Raw genomic sequence first — 20,104 nt, 5'->3', positions numbered from 1 at the left:
ATTCTTTAGAAAGAACCACATTGAGGGCTCCTGGGTGGCTCAGTTGGTTAAGCCATTGCCTTCAGCTCAGGTCATGATCCCAGAGTCCTGGAATCGAGTCCCATATCAGGATTCCCCTGCTCTGCAGGGAGCCTGCTTCTCCCTCTCCCTCTGCCTCTCCCCATGTTTGTGCACTCACTTTCTCTCTCTGTCAAATAAATAAATAAAATCTTTAAAAAAAACTTATAAAAATTTAAAAAAAAGAAAGAGCCACATTGAGATACCACCTTACATCAGTCAGAATGGCAAAAATTGACAAGGCAAGAAACAACAAATGTTGGAGAGGCTGTGGAGAAAGGGGAACCCTCTTACACTGTTGGTTGGAATGCAAGCTGGTGCAGCCACTCTGGAAAACAGCATGGAGGTCGCTCAAAAAGTTAAAAATAGTACTACCCTATGACCCAGCCATTGCACGACTGGGTATTTACCCCAAAGGTACAGATGTAATGAAAAGAAGGGGCACCTGCACCCCAATGTTCATAGCAGCAGTGGCCACAATAGCCAAACTGTGGAAGGAATCAAGATGCCCTTCAACAGACGAATGGATAAAGAAGACATGGTCCATAAATACAATGGAATATTACTCAGTCATCAGAAAGGATGAATACCCACCATTTGCATTATCATGGACGGGACTGGAAGAGATTATGCTGAGTGAAATAAGTCAAGCAGAGAAAGTCAATTATCATATGGTTTCACTTATTGGTGGAGCATAAGGAATAGCATGGAGGACATTAGAAGAAGAAAGGGGAAAATGAAGAGGGGGCATATCAGAGGTGGAGATGAACCATGAAAGACTACGGACTCCAGGAAACCAACTGTGGGTTTTGGAGGGAAGAGGGAGGTGAGGCCAGTGATAGGTATTAAGGAGGGCATGGATTGCATGGAGCACTGGGTGTTAGACACAAACAATGGGTCATGGAACACTACATCAGAAACTAATGATGCACTGTATGGTGACTAACATAATTTAAAAAAAAAAAAAAAAGAAAGAAGCAAAATAGTTAAGTTCATTACACAGTCTTATTTCCAGGGATGAGGACAAGGCTCTGGGGCCTTTGAGGTACTTTTCAAATCACCCCTGGCCCCTGATTTGTTTTTTTGGGCCAGACCATGAATATACATTCTCGTCATTTTGATTTCACATGGCCCTTTTGCATCGAGCTCATTTTCTTCAACTCTCAGGCTTTGAAACTAGTACAGATCAGTTCACTGGAAGATTAAAATCATCGAGGACACACTCCCTGCTCAGCCCAGCTGAAGAGACACTGTACATTCTATGGAAAGCCTGAGCCACAGCTGATTCAGTCTCATGAAACAACAGCCACCCAAGAACCCTGGAGCAATGGCTTACCTGCCCCAGTGGTTGTCACTTCTGGCTTAGCTGGAGGAACAAAGGGAGGCCAGTGTGATGGATGTTTCTGAACTAATTCAAACATCCTTAAATTTTCCTTTAGGATTTCCTGAGGACACACAGAAACAGCTGTAAACATTTCAGACTGACTACACATTTCAGGCTGGTTGTCCATCTGTGATCCCAAACCCTGTGAGAGTGGCCTGGTTGTTGAAAGGCGGGAACCAAGCCCAGTGCGCCCATCTTCTCCTCACCCCATCCGAGGACCCAGCCCCCTTCTGTGCTAGCGCTGGTAGCCCAGGAAGGAAGGACACTGGACGGAGGAGCTGACGGAAAGCCAGACGCCCTGGCCTAACTCAATTCAGCGGCGAGCTGTCCCTGATGTGTTGCCTCCAAAGAACTTTGTGTTCATTACGTGAAACCTGGCCCCAAAGGATCCGGGGACAGCGTATTGGCGGGGTTTTGATTTTAGTCCAACACATGTGGTGTATGTCCTAATTGATAAGGCACAGTCTTACCAAAGAACTTTCATTCAACCTTTACAGGGGGTGTGTCTAGAGTTGCGCTGCCTTCTAACAGGTTAAGAATTACCTTTAGAAAATAATTTTCCGGGGCACCTGGGTGGCTCAGTGGGTTAAAGCCTCTGCCTTCAGCTCAGGTCATGATCCCAGGGTCCTGGGATCGAGCCCCACATCGGGCTCTCTGCTCTGTGGAAAGCCTGCTTCCTCCTCTCTCTCTCTCTCTGCCTGCCTCTCCGCCTACTCTCTCTGTCAAATAAATAAATAAAAATCTTTAAAAAATAAAAAAAAGAAAAAAAGAAAATAATTTTCCATTGTGTCCCAGCCAGTGTTTCACTAGGGTGGCAGAGTCAGCTAGGGACATTAACGTCAATTATCTGTTGGCTCGTGAAGAAAAAAAATCTGCCCTCCTCACACTTGCCGGAGGCTCTGGGCTCCCATCTCCTGGCCTCTATTTTCTTTCTTTCTTCTTCTTCTTCTTTTTTTTTTTTTTTTTTTTTTTTTTTTTGGCAGGTAGGAGAATAGCATGTCTCCTGCCATTCCATCTGGGGCACTTTTCAACTATTCCCTGTGATCGTCCTTCTTTAATAAGCATTTATCAATGTCTCCTACGTACTTGGCATGTGTTAGAAGTGAGGATGAGCAGGGCAGATACAAAGACTGGTGAGCCAGCAAAAACGGTGACTACGCTTTTACACAAAATACTGAGAAAAGAGCATATCTGGCTTTGCTGTCCACACAGATTCCTGCAAACTGTGTTTCGTTGAGCAGCAGCGTGCCGACCTTTAATAGAAACGAGACAGCTAAGAGAAAGACACACTCCCTAAACTACATCATGGACTATATGAAACTGTTAACAGACCACGAAACAAACAGAAAAGCAGTTTGGTTCCTTCAATCATCTCAGTGCTATGAAGGGCACGAGGAAGAATTTAGGCGGAATTCTGTGAAATTAGCATTAAGTGAAAATGGTGGAATATTCGTTGAATATTTCATGTGACTTGTAGGCATAATCAGATGAGACATTACGTAGCTAAAAATATCACCCACTTGACATACTAAGCATATTTCAAACAAAGGTTTTGCTCTGGTTCCCCCCAGAATTATGCATAATTCCCCACATCTTAGTTTTTCTCTTGCAGTATAATCCCATCAGGCTAGACTCATGTCACTACGTGGAGCAGTCTTGAAAAGCGATCCTATTGAATAACTTCTGCTTTTAAGACTAAGAAAAACATACATCGTTACCTTCTGTACAAGGCTACACCAGCTATCAAAGTCCTTTTCTTCTTTGCAGAAAAATCCCTTTGGGGGGAAAAGCAAGAGAACAGAACTTAGAACTGGTCAGGGGCACAGAGTCAGGCCCTCTGTACTACAAGATGGCGCCCCTGGCCTGGAGCTAGGATGGGGGCTGCTCTCTTTAGATGCATCTTCTGGCAATAATGGAGCACATTGGCTGCATTGCTCCCTCTCCTGGGCCATTACTTTACCTGGACACACACATTTACACGTTCATTCCACCTCTCCCTCTCTGTCCTACTCGCTCTCCCCCACCCCCCGTCCCTCTCCCCTCATACTGTGAGATATAGTAACTTGAAGGCCACTCTCCAAAGCATGGGGTTAATTCCATTACCCTTGGTGCGTAAACAGATACATCCATAAAGAACAGTTGATTAAACCAACCACAAAAAGTCAAATAGTACTTGTAGCTGGAGGTAATACATGGTAAGATGGCTTTGACCTGAAGGAAATGATCTGTTAGAATAAAAAGAACCATCCACCTCCTTCCCCATCCTCAGAGCCATCCTACAGTAGTGAAAGAATGGTCCAAAACAAGAGGAGGGCTCTTGTCCTCTCTCGATCTCTGGTGCTCTGACAATTAGGTTAAACTGGAAGAGAGGATTCAGCCAGGCCTCAGAACCAACAGTAACTTTACAGGCAGCTGTCCCTTTAGTGTGTGAAGACAGTCGTCATACCTCCAGGGGGGAACACCCTGAGTGCCCAGGGAAATGAGCACTATCTACCCGGAAGGTCTTGCCCCTCTGATCCCTCCCTAACTATGTCCCGCCTTATTCCCTGAGCCTGGGTAGCAATAACTAGGGGGCAAGAAGTAAATGGGTAAAGACTGTAATGCTAATAATAACTAGCATTTACAGAATGCTTACAAGGTGCCCAGCCCTGAGCTGAATGCCTTATGCCTCCCACAACCCTGAAGGAAGTACTGTTCTGCTCATTTTAGGGGTGAGAAGGCTGAGGCTCAAAAAAGTTCAAGGGCTCCTCCTAAGTCCATGGCTAGGAGGTGGCAGGGCCAGGATTCCAACTCTAGCAGTTTGCCTTCAGGGTCCATCCCTTCCCTACTATACTATGGTATACCTCTGGGGGGTGGGGCATGGTGAGGGAACATACTCTCTCGCCTTCCTACCCAGCAAAGCTAGAGAACTCCCCAGAAACCAACCTGTAACAGGGTGGCATCATGTCTCTTGGCCCACCCAACCTTCAGATACCCACCAGCGCTACGGAAGGATCCAAGTTCAAGATGTTCATTCGCTGCGGGGACTGTAGGCAATGGAAAGTCTGGTCGTCAACCGTTCCATTCTCTTCGGTGTCAACAAAAGTCTGGGTTGTGTGAGGGTCCAAGAAAATGAGCTCATCACCTGTTTGGAATGAGACATGCTTAATCTAGAAAGAACGGCTGCCCCTGTCCCACTGCTGTCCCTCAGGGGGAGGAGGCGCTCTGGTTTTCTTAACCCCTCCCTTTGGTGACAATGGGAATGAGATGACAGAAAGCCTGAACTCAGGTGATCATGCTTGAAGGAAGCCAAATCCAATCACTCAACCAGAGGACTCGCCCTAGCAGTTACATCTCCTCAAAGCCCAAGACCAAAAATGGAGAGGGACGGGTTTGAGCAAATGAGCAAATGAGAGACCAGAGATGATGTGGCAGGCTCTGTGAGCAGCAGTTAGCAAAGAGGTGGGAGGTACAACCACCAGGGCGGGAGCCCAGGTACCATTAGGGAGCTTCCTGCCTCTTTCTACATTGGGAAGCATCTTGCTGGCTCCATGCCATTGGTTCTCAGACTTGTGGGCAGAGAGCACATCTGGTAAGAAAGAAAAGGCCTTGGCCTTCCCAGAGAAATGGAAATGCTGACTCTGTTAATGATGGGCTCTGACTTCTGATCTCAGTTAGCTAGCAAGTTAAGCGATTCCTAGTGGAAAGCTTTGATTCCACCACAGACACACCTCACCAAGGAAATTCACTTTGAGATGATCCGCCTGCACAAAGGAGAGAAGAGCCATGCTTTGTCAAGGTGGAAAAAGCCCAACCCAATAACGACCTGGGAGGAATCTGAGATAATAACACCTCTACTTTGATATTCAAAGGGCTGAGAGGCCCTCCAGGGCTCATCAGTGTCCTGCTGACTTGGCCAGAGTGGTAGCCCATCCTCACTGGTCAGGCTTCAGGACCATCTGGGCCTCTGTGTTGTAGATGGGGTTGGGCAACCAAAGAGAGATCTACCCAAGGCAGGAGAATGGGGTAGAAAGAGATGCCCCCCAAGACCCTCCCTGGAGTGACATCCAGAATGGCGTTGGGCCACATCTAAGTGTTTCTGTCAGCAGACAACGTGTTTCTGATGCCTGATGAATAGCTTAACTTGTCTCTACCACAGACATATATATCCCCGCTAGACCACTGCTGGGTAGATCAGTTATGCCCCAAAAGCCTCAAGTCACAAAGAAAAGCAATAACCAGGATGTTCAGAAGGAAGCCTACCTATGACCACAGAAAAGGAAGAAGAAAAGGAAGCTGTGCACAAGAAAATGGAAATCCAGAGCGGGATTAGGAGCAAGCATTCTGCCAGTGTTTCAAGTTAAGGTGCTGGGAATAATTGGATAAATAAGAGCATCCTCTCTGATTCTGGCCCTTTCCAGGTGTGTGCCTGCGTGTGTGTGTGCGTGTGCATGAATGTGTATGTGGAGTGGAGCTTTTCAGGTGCCGCTATTTCTGAGAATGCTTAGAAGAGATACAGTAGAATCCCCCAAAAGTTCTAGAAGTGATGTGGGGACCAAACCCAGGTCTCTAATTAGGCCTGAGAACAAGAGGCCATCTGGTCAGCCATCTGCAGACAAGTGGCTCATGCTATGGATCCTTGGTGACAACCTTCCCCAAAGTGCAGGGGGCAAACATCTCCTGTCTAAGCAGGCAAAATCGGACAGACAGACTCTCATCCTGGACATAGGGTCACACATCAAGAGCTTTCCCCAGCTTCCCACTGGAAAAGAGGGCCCTCAGGAAGCAAGGTAGCATGGCAGGCAGAGATGGCCTCATTGGAACTGAATGCTGGTTTGGCTACTTTCTAGCTGGGTGACTTTGAGGCAATCCCTCCAACTCTTAGTTTCACTATACTAAGCTTTACCTCACAGGAGTATCTAACTATCTGTATCTATATCTCTATATTGGACTATCTGTCTATACCTGTATGTGTATGTATGTTCTCTATATATCTGTCTGGGGGTGGGACTTTGCAGGGTCCCCGACACAAGACAGCTTTTCAGCAAATGGCAGTTCTCATCTGTTCCCTCCCTTCAGACATTTGACCATTCTGGAATCCCCAAACTAATACAGTCAGGGGGTAAGTTAGACAAGGGGATTCGGGAGGACTTTGGGGCCTCCAATAAAGGTGAAGCAAAGGATTTATGAAAGGCAATGGGCAAATGGGAACTGTGCACACCTCTGTCTGGGCTGCTGAGGATTGCCCACACCCCTTTAATGAGTAGTCAACCTCCACAAAAGTCACCTTGACCCAGCAGTCTCACGAAACAGGAGGGCTATGCCAGCTTGGCAAACTCTTTCTGGGTAACTTGGGGTAAGGGAAGTTCAGGGCCCCCAGGAATCCCATCCATTGTTCCTTGAGGTCCCTCCAAAATTATTTTCCAATCGGTTTCTGCCTTGTCCTCGAGCAAAGAAAAAGGCAAAATTTATTTTTGCAACCTTTTCTTTGACAGGAACCCAAAAGTTTAGAAGTGGAAGGCATGTATAGGACTCCAAAGACTGTATTCTGTACTGAGAAAAAACAAATGTCTCCCTGATTTGCAAAGCTGTAGTTCTCAGGCTTGACCAATAGATGGCAGCAATAGTGAGCGCTCAGGCCACTGCAGAAACCCCACCTCTAAGAGAAGAAAGCAGGCAAAGGAAAGGCCAGTGTCCGGGGTCAGGAAGGGTGGGGTCACCTTTCACTGGGTGTGCACTACATCCCCGGCTCTTGGCTGAGTGCTCGTCTGTGAGGTGACAACACAGCAAGGCAGGGGTGAGCCCTATGTTCTTTTTTGTTTTTTAAAGTAAACTCTATGCCCAATGTCGGGCTCAAACTCAGGACCCCAAGAGCAAGAGTTGCGTGCTCTACCCCCAGCTGAGCTGGCCAGGGGCCTCAGCCCTATTTTCCATAAGAAACTGAGATGAAAGGGTGGATATTCTTTTCCTGCTGTCACACGGCTGGCATGAGAAATAGCCGACAAGGCTGGGGATGTCAGTTTCCCATGCCACCTCAGCTCTCTCAATCTCTGAGTGGGGCGGAGGGTGGCCAAGCCCACTGCACCCTCTGCTCTGCACATCCCTCATGCCATTCCCCATGCCTGCTCTGGCTCCTCTTGCCTATCCAAGGCTCCCCATTATAACCCAAGCTCATATTCCCCAAGACCCAATTTCAGGCCACACCACTCCCTTCCCTGTGCTCTTCAGCACCAACCAGATGCCTGGGCCCTTGGTACACAACATGTGGTGTGTACACCAGCAGCATTGGGCCCACCTAGTTAAATGCGCAGAATCTCTGGGCCCACCCCGGACCTGCTGAACCCGTATTTTAATCACCTCTCAGGGTGATCTGTGTGCACACCAGAGTTTGAGAAGTACTGGGCTAGCTTGCCTGGTGCGCCAAGGGCCTTAAATGACTCAGATCACAGCTAGTGTATAGGCTGGCTGGAGTTCCAGAGGCATCAGCTGAGGCAAGGGAATGCTGGGTTGCTTGTTAGGATCCGTGTTAGGAACATTAGTGGTTTTAAGGCTTAGCCCCCATTAGCAGAAAAAGGATAGCTCTGTCTTTGTCTCCTCTCAATTCTTCCTGTTCATGGCTCCAAATAGTGAGGCAGCAGGCCCAGCTGCGTGGGCCTGGGAAGTCAGAGGATAGGTCCTAGACCAGATGCCCAAGCCCCAAGAAGAGGCAGATCCATAATGCCAGGCGAGTGAAACCCTGCCTCCCTGAGCCCCCACAGAAAGGAGAGGGAGATGCTAAAATGTCATGCCCTTGAGGTGATCCCATGGGCAAGCAGCTGTGGAACTATCTTTCTGAGAGGCAAGGCAATGGAGGGACTGAAGGGGGCACCGAGAAGTGTTATTCTCCACAGATCAGGCCAGAGACAGGATGAGCTGACCAGAGGCCATGGAAGCTCTGGGTGAGATGAGGGTCCCCTAACCAGAATTGCCTGGGCTCCCGTGCAAACTTTCTGCCCACCCCCAACCCAGCCCGTGACGACTTACTTGTGAATCCTCTTTTCTTACCTAAGAATCCTATGAAATAATAGGCGTTATTTGGTTTTCCTCCTAATGCCCCTAAAGACTGTGGCATCTTAAAACACTCCTAGAGGGAAAGAGAATGCAAGATTCTCAACTCACTTGTGGACTGCTGCTCACGGATCTCCGTGCTCACATGGCGGTGTGATGGGCAGGCGGCAATGGGCCCGGGAAAAGGACTGACTTACTTTGAACGCATCAACGTAGACAGGGTTGATTTGGTTTATGCCCAGGCGAAGGGGCACAATGAGCAGCAGGGGTTTCCAGGCTGGGTGGCCCGCAGGGGTGCCCTTACTCTGGTTCGACGCGTTCAGAGTGTCAGGGGGACTCTCCCTCACTGTATCGGCACTCAAGGGAAGGACACAACACATTTTTTCTGGAAAGATAAGACAAGAGAACTGGGTCAAAGGGTATCCAGTCACCGGAGATATGCCCAGGGTGAAGCTAAGGGCCTCCTCATCTCCTGGCCTGGAGCCCCACCTCCTCTGCCACTAGAGGCCAGCTTGCCTCACCTCCCATGGGAAGCCCAGGCTGCTCCTTCAGCCCTTACTTCCTTCTGGCACCTGAGCACTCACCTCCTGCCAGATATTAGAGGCTCACTGAGAAAATCTTATTTCTCAACTAGTCCGCAAGGGCCTCTGAGACAGGGGCCGTATCTTTCGGTTTCTCTAACCCCATGGTGGAGAGCATAGGGCTGGGCAAATGGCGGCCTTGGCAGAAGACCTCTCAGTGGTTTAATTGATTATCCTCACTTTGAGTATCCTGCAGGGAAAGGGTCTGGGCCCTTCCAAGGAGAGAGGACCCTCTCATTGTTTTCTTCCTTTCAGAAAGCTGAAAGGGAAGAGAAGAAAAGGCACAGGGAATGATTAACCAGAGTCCTATGCTCCTCTAAGTTTCCCTACTTTGGTGAAGCAGGCTGGAGGCAGTGTATGTCTGTCTGTCTGTTTCTCTCTCTCTCACACACACACGCACACACTTTCTGAATGTTGAGGAAGGACCTCAACCACCCAACTCCCAGGAAGGAAAAGAAGCTAGGGACTCACTGATATCTTCAATGACTACTGTGTTATCCATGGAAACATAAACAGCCAAGGAATTCCATTCGTCAAATAAAGCAAGTTTTCTGAAAAGCAACACACAATGAAGTCAAAATTGGGGAAGATCGCAACATCAGCAGGGAGCAGCACAATCTATGTCCTGTGTCCCTAAAGTCACTGAACACTGAACCACAGAGAAGTTAGGGTTTGAGTCAAGCTTTGGCCCCCTGGACTGAGAGCCCTGGAACATTCCATGTCCAGGACCCTTGAGAATGCCACAGAATCACTGTTTTCAAATCCTGAAAAAAAAAAAAAAGCCTGCTTTATATAATGGAAAAATCTACCTCACAAGATGATGTCACTTCTGCTGGGTGAAAGAGAAAAGGTACCAACATTTCTGCCAAGAGGTTTTGTTTTCTCTTCTCAAATAAAAGACAATCTGACTTACTAGGGTATTTTCCCCAAAAAAGGGAAACTGTCATGGAAAAAAAAAAAGTGTGTGTGTGTGTGTGTGTGTACATATATACACACATACACACATATATACATATATACATATACACAAGGGATTGGGAGCATAGATAATACAGAGAATAAGGCCCAGGAAAATGTAGAAAAAGAGAGAGATCTCTTACATCCCTCCACACACGCAGTGCAAACGCTATTCGAGAAACTTTAGCTTTAGGTGGCCTTGGTGCGGCGCCTTGTTGGTCAACAGCTGAAGACAGAGAGCATGCGGAATTGTGTGACTTTGGAAGGGGTTAGAAATAAAACCCCTTTCATAAAGGGATCATCTGGGGTCTGAGTAAAGCAGCATAACCTCATCTCCCTTACATTTCTCTCTCGCCTGTCTGAAAGAAGGCCTGTTTAACCCAGGTACTTGCGGGATTCTTGGGTAAAGCGCAGTCTTACTGGACAAAAGAGAAAAAAAACATTCTCTTCCTGACCAAGGTAGCTCCTAGGAAGAGGTTAATTACCATTCCACTTTAATTCCATTCCATTTGAGGTATGACCTTTCCCTGATATACTAATACTCTGTTGTTAATGGTAACAATCACAATGAATCAGGACCCACTTAAATTTTTTTTAAAAAAAAATATGCTTCCATTTGTCCGTCGTTGAGAACTTCAAAATTTAGACGAAAGAAGCAAATTCTGAGGGACGTCACATAAAAACCCAAGTATTTCAGGCTGGGCCTGAGGCCCGGCATGGCCCTTCTGATTCATCTTCTACGCGTTCTACCCTGGCTTCCTACACTGGTTCCCAAAATACTGTCAGATCTTCGCTCAGCAGAGTCAACCATGCCCCCTGAAAGAACTGTGAATTAAGGGAAGAAATTGCTCTAGATGGGCTGTACCGTTAGCAAGAAGTAAAGCCAAGAAACAGATTTCACTTGGGTCCCTGGGAAATCCAGCCTACTTCCCTCATGAGCACATTTCCAGAGCATTCTGATTCCATGAAGACTGGCTTATAACTGAAACAGTGCCCCCTCGGCACTTTTCATGGAGCAGGTCCCCCCATCATCCTCCAGAGAACCCAGTAGTTGAAGAAGCAAGCTACACCCAAGGAGTCCAGATGGTTTCAACCTTCTGAGGGCCTAGATCCCGCCCCAGATTCTGGATGCCATCTTCATTCATCTTTCAAGTATGCATTTGAGCACTGTGTGTGCAAGGCAGTTTTATGTGCTAGCCTTACAGTAGTGAGCGAGACAAATACAATCTCTGCCCTCACTGACTTGGCATTTGAAGGCAGGCGTCAGGAAGGAGAGGGACAACAGGCAAGGAGGCCTGCAGGTGCGGGGGCTAAAGCCACTCACCCCGTTCACTGCTAAAATGTCCGTCTTAGATTCTCCAGCCGTGGGAGGTGAATTCTGCAATTTAACAGAGCCATGGCAAAAAGACCCTGCTGGGGTATGTGGAGTCGGCTAAGAGATAAATGACTGATCCCAAGCCTCCCTCGGGGTTGGTCTCCTCCCATAGGTGGCGAGCTCCCTGAGGCAAGGACCGGGTCTAGTTTATTTCCGTATACCCAGCACTTAGCACGGTGGAGCCACTCAGTAAATACTGAATGAATGAATGAATGAATGAGGTCTTTTATACTCTATAGGGTAGGAGTCCTGGTCTTGCCTAGGTTGGCTCAGGCTTCCGCCACTACTTAGTCTTAGCCCTTGGGCTTCAGAGTGACCTTCAGTCTGACAGTCCCCTGGAAGGTGAGCAGATTCTGCACATGCCAGTCTCAAAGAACTGCCTGAGCAAAATGGCCCAGATGCTTGGTGGCTCAGTGGCATGGCAAGAAGAGCTAGATTGATAGGAACGTGGAGTAGGCAGGAGAGGGAGGCATAGGAGACAGTACAGTAAGGCGGACACCAGACTCACTTACTTTAACACCTGTGCAACTGTATTTGGTCCAAACCATTCGCCAATTGACTTCCCTTCTCCTACACCCATTTGCGCTGTTTTTAATTGAGGGAGAAAGAAAAGACATCAGCAAAAGTTCTTCCAGCACACCACAAGTTCCTAATTCCTTGCATAAATAATTAAGCAGATGGACAACTTCGCAGAACCACATATAAGGCAGGGGATGAAAGCAATGGGTACAGACATTGTCTTAAAACCAGCGATGTGACCTCACCCATTTGATGGATAGAGTAGCAACAGTCCTTTCTATCTAAGAAGCACTGGAGGATCCGTTGGTATTCTTTGGGTTGTTCTTTTTGTTTCTCCCAGTTCCAGTCTTTGAAGGAAAAAAAATGAGTTAAAGTCATTTTTATAACTGCTTATTACCTCTCTGCACTCTTGCCATAACTATGAGGTTAGAAGGAAAACGAAGGAGTTGCAGCTAGAAGGCAGGGGCCGTGGAGTTAGAACATTCCTAAGTAACTTCAATTTTGATGACAAAGACATCTGGAGATACTACTTTCAAGGTCTCAGGGGGTGTAAAGTAAAAGCAAAACAAAGAGTTGATCAAGGAATTGACTTAGCACAAGGGCTGATGCTAGATAAATATTACACGAAAACAAGGTCAGAAAAGGCTTTTCTGATCAGCTACTCCATGAGTAGTAGGAGGTCGTCACAAAACGCGAAAGTGTATCCTTTTATCACCCTGACGCCATACTGTCTCATCTCCACATAGACAACAACGGCCTTCACTGGTATATTTTGGCAGCATTGCCAAAAGAGTTTCGTAGGGGAAGTGCTATTCAGACACACAACAGTGCGCAGGAGAACAGATACAATTCGTGACTAAGGAAGCTCAAAAAAATTGGTATGCAGCCATTTTTACACAACCTTGAAAAAGTCCACATGGACTTTTGGCAAAACAAACACCTTTCCTATCAAGTGCTCAAAGCTTCTTTGTGACCAAAACCCAAATAATTACATCTACAGGAATTCCCTCTCTGCCTGAGGCATGGCCCCCCACATGCCCCAGAGCCTATTTATCCCAGGACTCTAGACAACAACAAAAATTCTCCATAATCACTACCATAGACAGGATGTGCTTCTCCCATTCCCTCTGCTCTAGGAACTCCGTCTCATGGGACAGCTCTCTGGGGTTTAGTTGGCTTCCGAGACACTAACTTCTCTCCTGAGGTTTTAGACATAGTTTAATAACTTTACGACTAAGTATTCTTGAAGTGGAAGGCCATTATCTCCAGTCTCTGATCTCTTTGCTTCTAATAGTTCTGAAATAAAAGTTTTAAACTTTGTAGGTAGCACCGTCTTCAGAGGGTGAACTCCATTCAACTTCTCTCTCTCTCTCTCTCTCTCTTTTTTTCATTTGCTACCGAATTGTCCAAGTCTGGGGAAATCCTGATTAGCTGGCTGCTAAGAACCACTAAATATTGACCGATGACAGGGATAAGTGTGCACTGCGCCTTAATTATGAAGTGAATAGGAGGCACTCTAAAACACTTCTGTACAAAATTACATCTTTGAATTTATTTCAGCAGCAAGATCAATTTCCAAATTCTCTCTGCTGTTTGCTTTTCTGTTAAAACAACTGAGACTGCTGACTGTGGGGTTTTATGACTTCCTCATCTGCCTCCAACAAAATTCATTCCAGGAGCATCATCTTGCTGTGTTTTATACATGGGAAGTTAAAGAGAGTGGATCTGCTCCAAGCTGGATGCGTACGGTAGAGACATCACTGGCCAAGGAGTCAGGAGACCTGCCTTCTTCTATTCCACAATCCATGCTTTTTCTGTTTGACCCTGGCCAAGTCACCTTACTTCTTGAGCCTCAGTTTCTTCATCTGTAAAACTGGAATTATGATACTCCCCAGGGGAAGCAGGTTCAGGTTATTCTAAACCCTGAAGAGAAGGCCTCAAAGCCCTAAAACCTCCCTAGGCACCCCCTCCCCCCACGTCCCCTGCCCACTGCCTGCTTTGGTGAAGGTGCACTGGGGGAGGAAGGAATCTCAGGGAGCCACAGCCAATGAGCTCAGCAGGTAAGATCTTGTCCAAGGAGTCCTTTTACTCCCTCATCCCCAGGTCAATACCAGCTTTCACCCAAGTGCCTTCACAGGCACCCAGTCAAGGTCATCCTCCAGATGCTCACAGGGAAGCATGCATTTGGCTTAAGAATGCAAGACTCGAGGGCTTCAGCGAAGATCACTGGAAGGTTCTTAATGAATCGGCCTCCTGAGAAAGCTAATTTAAGGATCCCTTCATCACCAAATGGACATTCTCGGCAAACCCAAATGAAAATAGCTCCAGCTCCCTCATCAGGCACTTCCTTTGGGTCTTCCGTCCCTCACTGGGTGGACATTTTAAAGGAGGTCAAGAAACAGCCCACCCGCCACACCCTTCTTCCTGCTCCCTTTGTTATCTGACCTGTTTAAGGACTCGCTGGAACAATAGTGAAGATGGAAACTCTGAATGACACACCTGCCTCCCTGTTCAATTCTGTCCCAGGAAAATCACTCTCGGGCTTGGTGAGTCACGAGGAAATGCCGGCTGTTTCCTTCTTGTGGGAGGCTTTAGTGACCTGTCAGCCCCGCCACTGAGGCTTGCAGAGAGCACTGGAGGACCCTCAGCTCTGTTGCTGACTGTTCCTGAACTTCGGCCCCACTGCTAAGCCACCAGCAGGCAGTGGTACCGTGGAGGCCTCCAAGGGGGGACCCATTTAACTCACCCCTTCCCAAGTGTCTGCAGATCAGGGCCTGAGCCAGCATCATTTGTCCACAGCGTAGCATACATCCCCAGCCAGCGTCTGATGAAGGCCCCGTCCCCCCTGTTGGCAAAACAGATGGGAATGACTGTGAGGTCCCTCAGATGCCTTCTCCTGAAACATCAGCATGTGTGGGAATCATATAAGACAGACAGACACACAGACTCTGTGGCGAGAGAGACAGCCAGCCAGCCAGAAGGGTTTGGTAGAGGGCAGGAGTTGCAAAGGGGACGTGGAGTTAACCGAAACAGTTTCTATGGCCAAAGACAAAACCAACAAATGGACAAAACCTGCCCCTTATGCCTTCTCCCCTGAGACGTCCCATGCGGTGTGCCCACAGTTGTGGTAGATGATGGCCGGGTATGACTACCACCACTAACCCAAGCCACATCATTATCTGCCTGACCAAACTTGGCTTTGCTAGGCTCCCTTCTCAGGGAATCCAGTCTTAACCTTAGTTAAGGAATCAGTGCTACCAAAAGGGAATCATCAGCTTGGTCAAAGAGATCTGGAAGGTTCTGTGAGAGTCTCTCTGTGAGAGACTGAGAGAAACACACATTAGGAAGATCTGAGCAGCAAGAAGGACAACATAAAATAGAGGAAAGAGTCTTAGATTGGGCATCAGAAGGACTGTCTGTCTCTAGGTGCCTGATCCAAGTCTTGGACATAGACTGGGAACAACAACACATACCCCGCCTACCACTGGGGGATACTGTGAACACTAAAGGAGAAAATATCTGTGAAAGTGTTCTACAATCCACTCAGGACATGGCCATCATTAAATATGCTACTAATAAATGAGAAATGGGTCACATCTTTAAAAGGCCTAAAACCAGTTAATAAATGAAGTAAGACAATAGGTTCAATTTAAGGATGCTTGACGTAACGAAAATCCCACATAGGTGGCCAGCCTGAGCTCAATATCCTTTTTCAAGGTACCAGTGAAATCAGATAACTTGGAAGGCAGAGGAGACATCCTGCTTTCATTGTTTTCCATCCCCCTCCAACGTGGACGTGGAAAACGATGCTATGGGCACCACCTCACCAGACTGACTTTAAGAAGGGTCATCAGCCTCATAAGACAAGTGGGCCATAGGGGGCCACCCTTTTCCTATGGTTGTGGGGACTAAAGGAAAGTTGCTATAGCAAGATGGGGATGATTGAGCCAACCTGTCAACTGGAAGGGGAAGCCCTTTGGCTATTGCTAATGGTGGGATTATAGGCCACGTTAGTACAGGAAGGATGCAGTGAGGCCCACATAAAGAGGAGATCGCCAATTGGCAAAACGTTGTCAGAGTTGAACTGCAAATGTTCTCAAGCCTTGTGAAGATCTCTTCACCTAGAGAAAGTTAACAGTTCAAAACCACTGGGTACTAAAGATTGTTCTTTGGTTTGTTTTCCTGCTTGAACGCTTCTTGTGGAGTGCAAACACCATCCATGTGGACTTGGGTTTGGGGCACTTACTGGAAAAGAGGATTTCACTCCAGTTCCTAGGCCCGGCCTGCATCAAAATCAGTCAGATAGATTTTTCTCTTAGGAAAACGCTTCTACGATTTGGATTTGATACTCTTTGCCTACAGGGCCATGATACCAGGAATAGGCCACCCTACTCACAAACAGATTTTCTCTAAGGGGAGCTTATTCTCTTAGCTTATTGACCCGTCCTGTTTTCCTAGACAGCAGGTAGTACTCTCACAGCCTATCATTAGTTCCAAGGAAATCTATAATAATTCATCTGGCAGGGGCAAGGTGCTTTCATTTCATACGGGGAAGAAAACAAAGGATTTCTTGTCTTTCTTTCAAGGTATAATTGTCTTTAATGATGGCATAGGTCTACAGAGAAGTGGATTATAATTTAGTAAATATTACCCAAATTAGAGGTTTGACTTTCTCCTTGTTCCTGGAAATAAAATAAGGAATGTAATCTGGTGCCTGAACTCTTGGAGCTGGACTCAAAAGTATAATGGTGTTATACCTTAACACCAAGGAACCATACACAATGAGGCACTTTGGCAATGAAACTTCCGAATAATTCCGAATAAAGTTTAAGACTTAGTTATTCCCCTAAAGCCTGTCTTCACCACAGTGAGCTGTTAATTCTGAGATTTCTGTGAAGTCACTGATAACCTCAGGCAAGCGATCTACAAGGAAGAAAGCACAGCACAACAAACGATATACCTACCAATTGGTGAAAATTTCCTTCTGTATGTAAACCATAGGCGAGCACTTATATCAGACAACAGCTTAGATTTTTCTGTAATTAAATGTGAAATTACAATTAAATCACCATATCCCATCTAAAGATATCTGCTTTTTTTCTGGGCCAGCAGCCAACTCATTTTCAAATAACCGACTGGTCAGTACTATTGCAAGGCGGCTAGAGAAGTTCAGAGGCAACCCAGTCTTATTTATCCAAGTAATTTCAGCATTCCTCCTCACCTAGGTTTTGACCAGAGCTACTGGCCCCCGGGGTGGTTCCTTGTCTCCTTCTAATAGAGCGACATGGCCCTGGCAGATACTAACACTGGGAGCACCGCCAAAAGACGAGGAATAGGAAAAGCAAGGATAACCCGCAAGCAAGGCAATCAGCCCCTGCCTGAATGCTGACAGTTGGTTGGATCTCTCACTGGTACCTGCTGTCCATTATCTAAAATGGTGGCAGGGGCGGGGAGGGATGAGAGGGGGGCATGCGCATGTGTGTGTGCATGTACATGTGTTTACCTAAAAAGAAGAGATACCCGCTAAGCAAATTAAGTAATTAAATTGTGTCCATTCTACCTACTACAACTGGCATTGTAATCTAAATGGATACAGAACAACACAAGTGCTTTTGTGTGTTTCTTCAAAGCATTTCTTGCATTGTGATCAGCTCCTTCCTATCTCCTCCTCAATGCTAAGGCCTTCCAAGAGGGTCTCTCCTCAGATAAACAGAAAAAGCAGAGTTGACTCTCTCCAAGCTCAGGCTTCAACTGGGTGCTGGGTTGTTAGCAGTGTTAGGGAAAAGGAATTCCCCAATCTGTAAGTATACAAGGGTAGGGAAGAAATATCCCAGCCTCCTTCCCACCTAGCTGCGGTGGCTAAAAGTTCCATACAAGGTCAGACTACACTGAGACAGTGCTGACCGTCAGCGAAGACCGACAGCTAGAAGAAGACCCCTTAGCATGTGAGTTTCTAACAGCCATAGGCTGATTAGGAGTCCCCTAGGTGGCAGCATTTTGAATCTAGACAGAAAAGGACACAAGGGGAATGGGAAGTATGCAGTCCAGGCATTGCAGACTAAGTCTGTGATACTAGGGGTGGGGGCATGGTTTATGAAACCCAAGGCTTACAGAAGTCAGTGGTTCTCCTTTAAGAAAAGAATAAAAATACTTCTGGCTTTTTTCAAATCATACCAACACTCGTGACCATATGAACTCTCCCCCCGCTCCCACCACCCAGGACTCTTGGGGCCTTGGAAGCAATCTATGCAGGCAAAGGGTTTGAGGCTTGAATTCCTCTGGCTGCAAGGTCTATACATCCACCTAAGAGTGACATTAACAGTAACCAAAGTAACATTCCACCAACCCGATAAGGAAAAATGAATGGGACCTTAACCTCAGGCACCCACCTCATTTGGGTTCTCACAGACAAATGCTACCAAACCTTACCCGTTTTGAGGAGATGCGGTTTCCCCAAGATCCATACCAGCTCATCTGTATCTGGAAATTCTTCTAAGTAGTCAGCAAAAATAGTAATCTGGTTTTCATACCTGGATAAAACTGAAAGAAGAGGAGAGAAACTTACAGCAAAATGTGATGGAGAGGGTTCGCTTCTGTGGCTTACTGATTATTCCCTCCATCCTGAAGGTGGAAGGTCATTGGCCTGAATCGTGTGGAAGCAAATCCTTTTCTTTGAGGAACAAAGACACTCAGGAAGCCTCAAAATCCTCTAGTAGAGGGATTTCTCAATGCTATGAGAACCTATACCCACCTTCCGTTTCTCGTGGTCCCGTTTGGTACCATCTCTGAATTTTTAGTGATGGTCATTTCAGAACCTTTTTGTCATGGGGTCTTTCTTGTAAATAGCCACTTAGCTAGCTTCTCCTAGCAGGAGTGTGTCGAGGTAATACGGTGATACCTAATGCTTTATCTTGCATCCTTTATCTCACCTAATGCTTGCATACCCAACTCTTGCTCATGTCACAGGGGACACTGTGAGGTTTCGAGTGGCTTGTGGCTTTGGAAAGAGCTATGACAAACATGGAAGATTACACAGCTGTGAAAATGTAAGATTCCAGCTGGAAGCCCAGATGTTTTCAAAGTACTTTTTTTTTCTCATTCTTTTTTTTTTTCATTTTTAATAGACTTTATTTTTTTTAATTCTTTTTAAAATTTAATTTCTTTTCATTGTAACAGAATTCATTGTTTATGCACCACACCCAGTGTTCCATGCAATACGTGCCTTCCATAATACCCACCACCTGGCTTCCCCAACCTCCCACCCCCCGCCCCTTCAAAACCCTCAGGTTGTTTTTCAGAGTCCATAGTCTCTCATGGTTCATCTCCCCTTCCAATTTCCCTCAACTCCCTTCTCCTCTCCATCTCCCCTTGTCCTCCATGTTATTTGTTATTCTCCACAAATAAGTGAAACCATATGATAATTGACTCTGCTTGACTTATTTCACTCAGCATAATCTCCTCCAGTCCTGTCCATGTTGCTACAAAAGTTGGGTATTCATCCTTTCTGATGGAGGCATAATACTCCATAGTGTATATGGACCACATCTTCCTTATCCATTCTTTTGTTGAAGGGCATCTTGGTTCTTTCCACAGTTTGGCGACTGTGGCCATTGCTGCTATGAACATTGGGGTACAGATGGCCCTTCTTTTCACAGTACTTTTATTTGCCATTTTATTCACATATGACTTCTGCAGAGAAGGATCTTTAAGTTGAAGATAAAAATAACTTGTTCTTGAGATTCACAAATGCCTGTGGTGATCTCTCATGATAAAGTAACTGAAAAAGACATAATTAATCTTTGCAACTCATGGGCCAGACTCTCAGAACTTGGGACCACATAATGTGGGATGAGGTAAAATTCACTTTTGTATCTCTTGTGGGGAAGGAGTCTGCTCAAAGAGTTTAGAATGACTTATGAAGTGGTCCTATCTCAAAAGTTCTCTTTAAGCAATTTTCTGAGATAAAATAATATTGTAGGTGGTAAATAAGTTTCCAAGATAGCTCACAAAAACCTATTTTAACCTATAACCAGAGAAACCAAATTGATAGTACATTTTATAGCTCATATTTCAACGCACTGCAAGTTCAAAGCTAAGACAGCTAATACATGCCTTCTCCTCTGAGCTCTTGGAGGCTCCCTGACCCCTGTGGGGAAGGGAGCTCAGAGAGAGTAGGGGCCCTAGCTCCAAGCAGCTGCAGGGACT

General features: G+C 46.4%; 1 protein-coding gene across 5 annotated transcripts in view; it reads right to left on the bottom strand.

The window, feature by feature from the left end:
* Positions 1-20,104, bottom strand: part of ATG4A (autophagy related 4A cysteine peptidase) — a 54,352-nt gene that overhangs the window by 708 nt on the left and 33,540 nt on the right. For 2 of the 5 annotated variants that reach the window (XM_032330489.1, XM_032330493.1), the window contains exons 2-12: positions 18,329-18,439; positions 16,864-16,935; positions 14,646-14,744; positions 12,145-12,246; positions 11,893-11,965; positions 9,520-9,599; positions 8,665-8,852; positions 8,465-8,543; positions 4,420-4,565; positions 3,160-3,216; positions 1,394-1,502 (exon numbers count right to left, since the gene is read on the bottom strand). In XM_032330489.1, the coding sequence (XP_032186380.1) occupies positions 1,394-1,502; positions 3,160-3,216; positions 4,420-4,565; positions 8,465-8,543; positions 8,665-8,852; positions 9,520-9,599; positions 11,893-11,965; positions 12,145-12,246; positions 14,646-14,744; positions 16,864-16,935; positions 18,329-18,439 (1,116 nt within the window). The remainder of the gene's footprint in view (positions 1-1,393; positions 1,503-3,159; positions 3,217-4,419; positions 4,566-8,464; positions 8,544-8,664; positions 8,853-9,519; positions 9,600-11,892; positions 11,966-12,144; positions 12,247-14,645; positions 14,745-16,863; positions 16,936-18,328; positions 18,440-20,104) is intronic. The other 3 variants (XM_032330491.1, XM_032330492.1, XM_032330490.1) reach the window with 2 other exon arrangements.

The sequence above is a fragment of the Mustela erminea genome, chromosome X (genome assembly GCF_009829155.1).
Source record: "Mustela erminea isolate mMusErm1 chromosome X, mMusErm1.Pri, whole genome shotgun sequence".
Taxonomy (NCBI): domain Eukaryota; kingdom Metazoa; phylum Chordata; class Mammalia; order Carnivora; family Mustelidae; genus Mustela; species Mustela erminea.
This window is presented reverse-complemented; position numbering and strand designations above follow the sequence as displayed.